The sequence below is a fragment of the Wolffia australiana genome, chromosome 19, assembly GCF_029677425.1.
Source record: "Wolffia australiana isolate 7733 chromosome 19, ASM2967742v1".
Lineage (NCBI taxonomy): Eukaryota > Viridiplantae > Streptophyta > Magnoliopsida > Alismatales > Araceae > Wolffia > Wolffia australiana.
Genome location: NC_135853.1, coordinates 1,597,078 through 1,598,398, shown reverse-complemented (window position 1 = coordinate 1,598,398; position 1,321 = coordinate 1,597,078). Strand labels below are relative to the sequence as shown.

Sequence of the window (1,321 nt, the reverse complement as noted above, 5' to 3'; positions counted from 1 at the left end):
GTAAAGAGATGGAGATTGCTAGAAAGCGATTAGTAGAGAGATGACTCAGGAGAGAGGTTCACGAAGATGGAGAGCTAGAGGGATGGATCGGGATAGACAGAGGGAGAGATAGGGAATATAAAATTACATGCACTGAAATTGATGGCGACAGAGATGCCAGAAAAAAGATCTACCTGTTTTTTGCCAGAACGAGACTGTCAACCATCCTCTTCACCCTACCGTCCTCAACCTCCACTCTATGCGTCTTCTTTACATATTAGTGTAAAAGTACTTTTAGAGATCAAGGATTCTCGTTAAATCTAGAACAGTGAGAGTAAGGAATTGATTTTCCATGTTTTAGAGATCCGCCTATCCTCTTTCTCTCTCTCTCTCTCTGTCTCAGGCATATAAGTTAACTTTTAATGACTTTCAATCCATTCCTTCCATTCTGTCCAAGAAGAGAGAAAAGGAAAGGTGGCCAAGCAAAACGAACCATAATCTTCTCTGTTCAACCTTTTCGTCAACGGCATGTGTACAACAAATGAAAGAATCGTGAAGAAAATAGTCAAGAAAGAGAACGGATCAGAATCAATGAAAGCAATCGACGAGACTCAGACTGAGGCCGAGGCTGAGGCGCAGATTGAGCGGATGCGAGTCCGGATTTTTGGGCGAATGAAACGTGTTCAAGTCGAGGTCCAGGCAGACCGAATCACCGCAGCCGACGTCCCCGCCGCGCTTAATCTCCGCGCAGCGGCGCGCGAAGGACTCGGCGGCGGCGCGGTGGCGGCGCATGTGGCCGCCGAGGGCCTGGCCCATGGAGAACTCCAGCTCACAGATGGGGCACTCGTGCAACTTCGGCTTCCCCAGCGCGGCTATCTTCTCTCCCGGCAAGCGCGGCTTCCTGTGGCTCGCCCGGTGTCCCCCCAACGCCTGAAAAGACGCGAACTGCCGATTGCACGTCTTGCACCCAAACAACCGCCCCCCCTGCCGGGGGACGTGGGGCATTTCCTCCCCGCCAGAAAACAACATCAGAAGTTGCTCTTCTCCTCCTTCTGTCCTCTTCCTCTTCATTCTTTTCCTCTCGTTAGTTGAATCTTTCTTTTCCCTCATCTTTGTTCATCTAGTTCCCTCTTATAGCTTTCCGTTCTCTTCGTACGTAGGAATGGGAATAGAGATAGAGAGAGATTTTGACACGGCCACTCGGTTACTTTGAAGGAAAGACAACAAACTCCGGACGACGACTCCAAGTCTCCCAGTGGGTGGGTTAAGGCGGCGGGTGCTCTAGAAGCCCTGTGATTTCTGGTCCTTTTTTCGGTTCCACGTTCATACCGTATTTTTGGTC

The 1,321-nt window shown here is 50.0% G+C and overlaps 1 protein-coding gene across 1 annotated transcript; it reads right to left on the bottom strand.

Moving 5' to 3' along the window:
* Positions 1–460: 460 nt before the first annotated feature.
* LOC144715829 (uncharacterized) lies at positions 461–1,104 on the bottom strand. Its single transcript, XM_078590830.1, has one exon. It carries the CDS (start codon positions 1,087–1,089, stop codon positions 568–570), a length of 522 nt encoding a protein of 173 aa, XP_078446956.1. The 5' UTR covers positions 1,090–1,104; the 3' UTR covers positions 461–567.
* Positions 1,105–1,321: the final 217 nt, after the last annotated feature.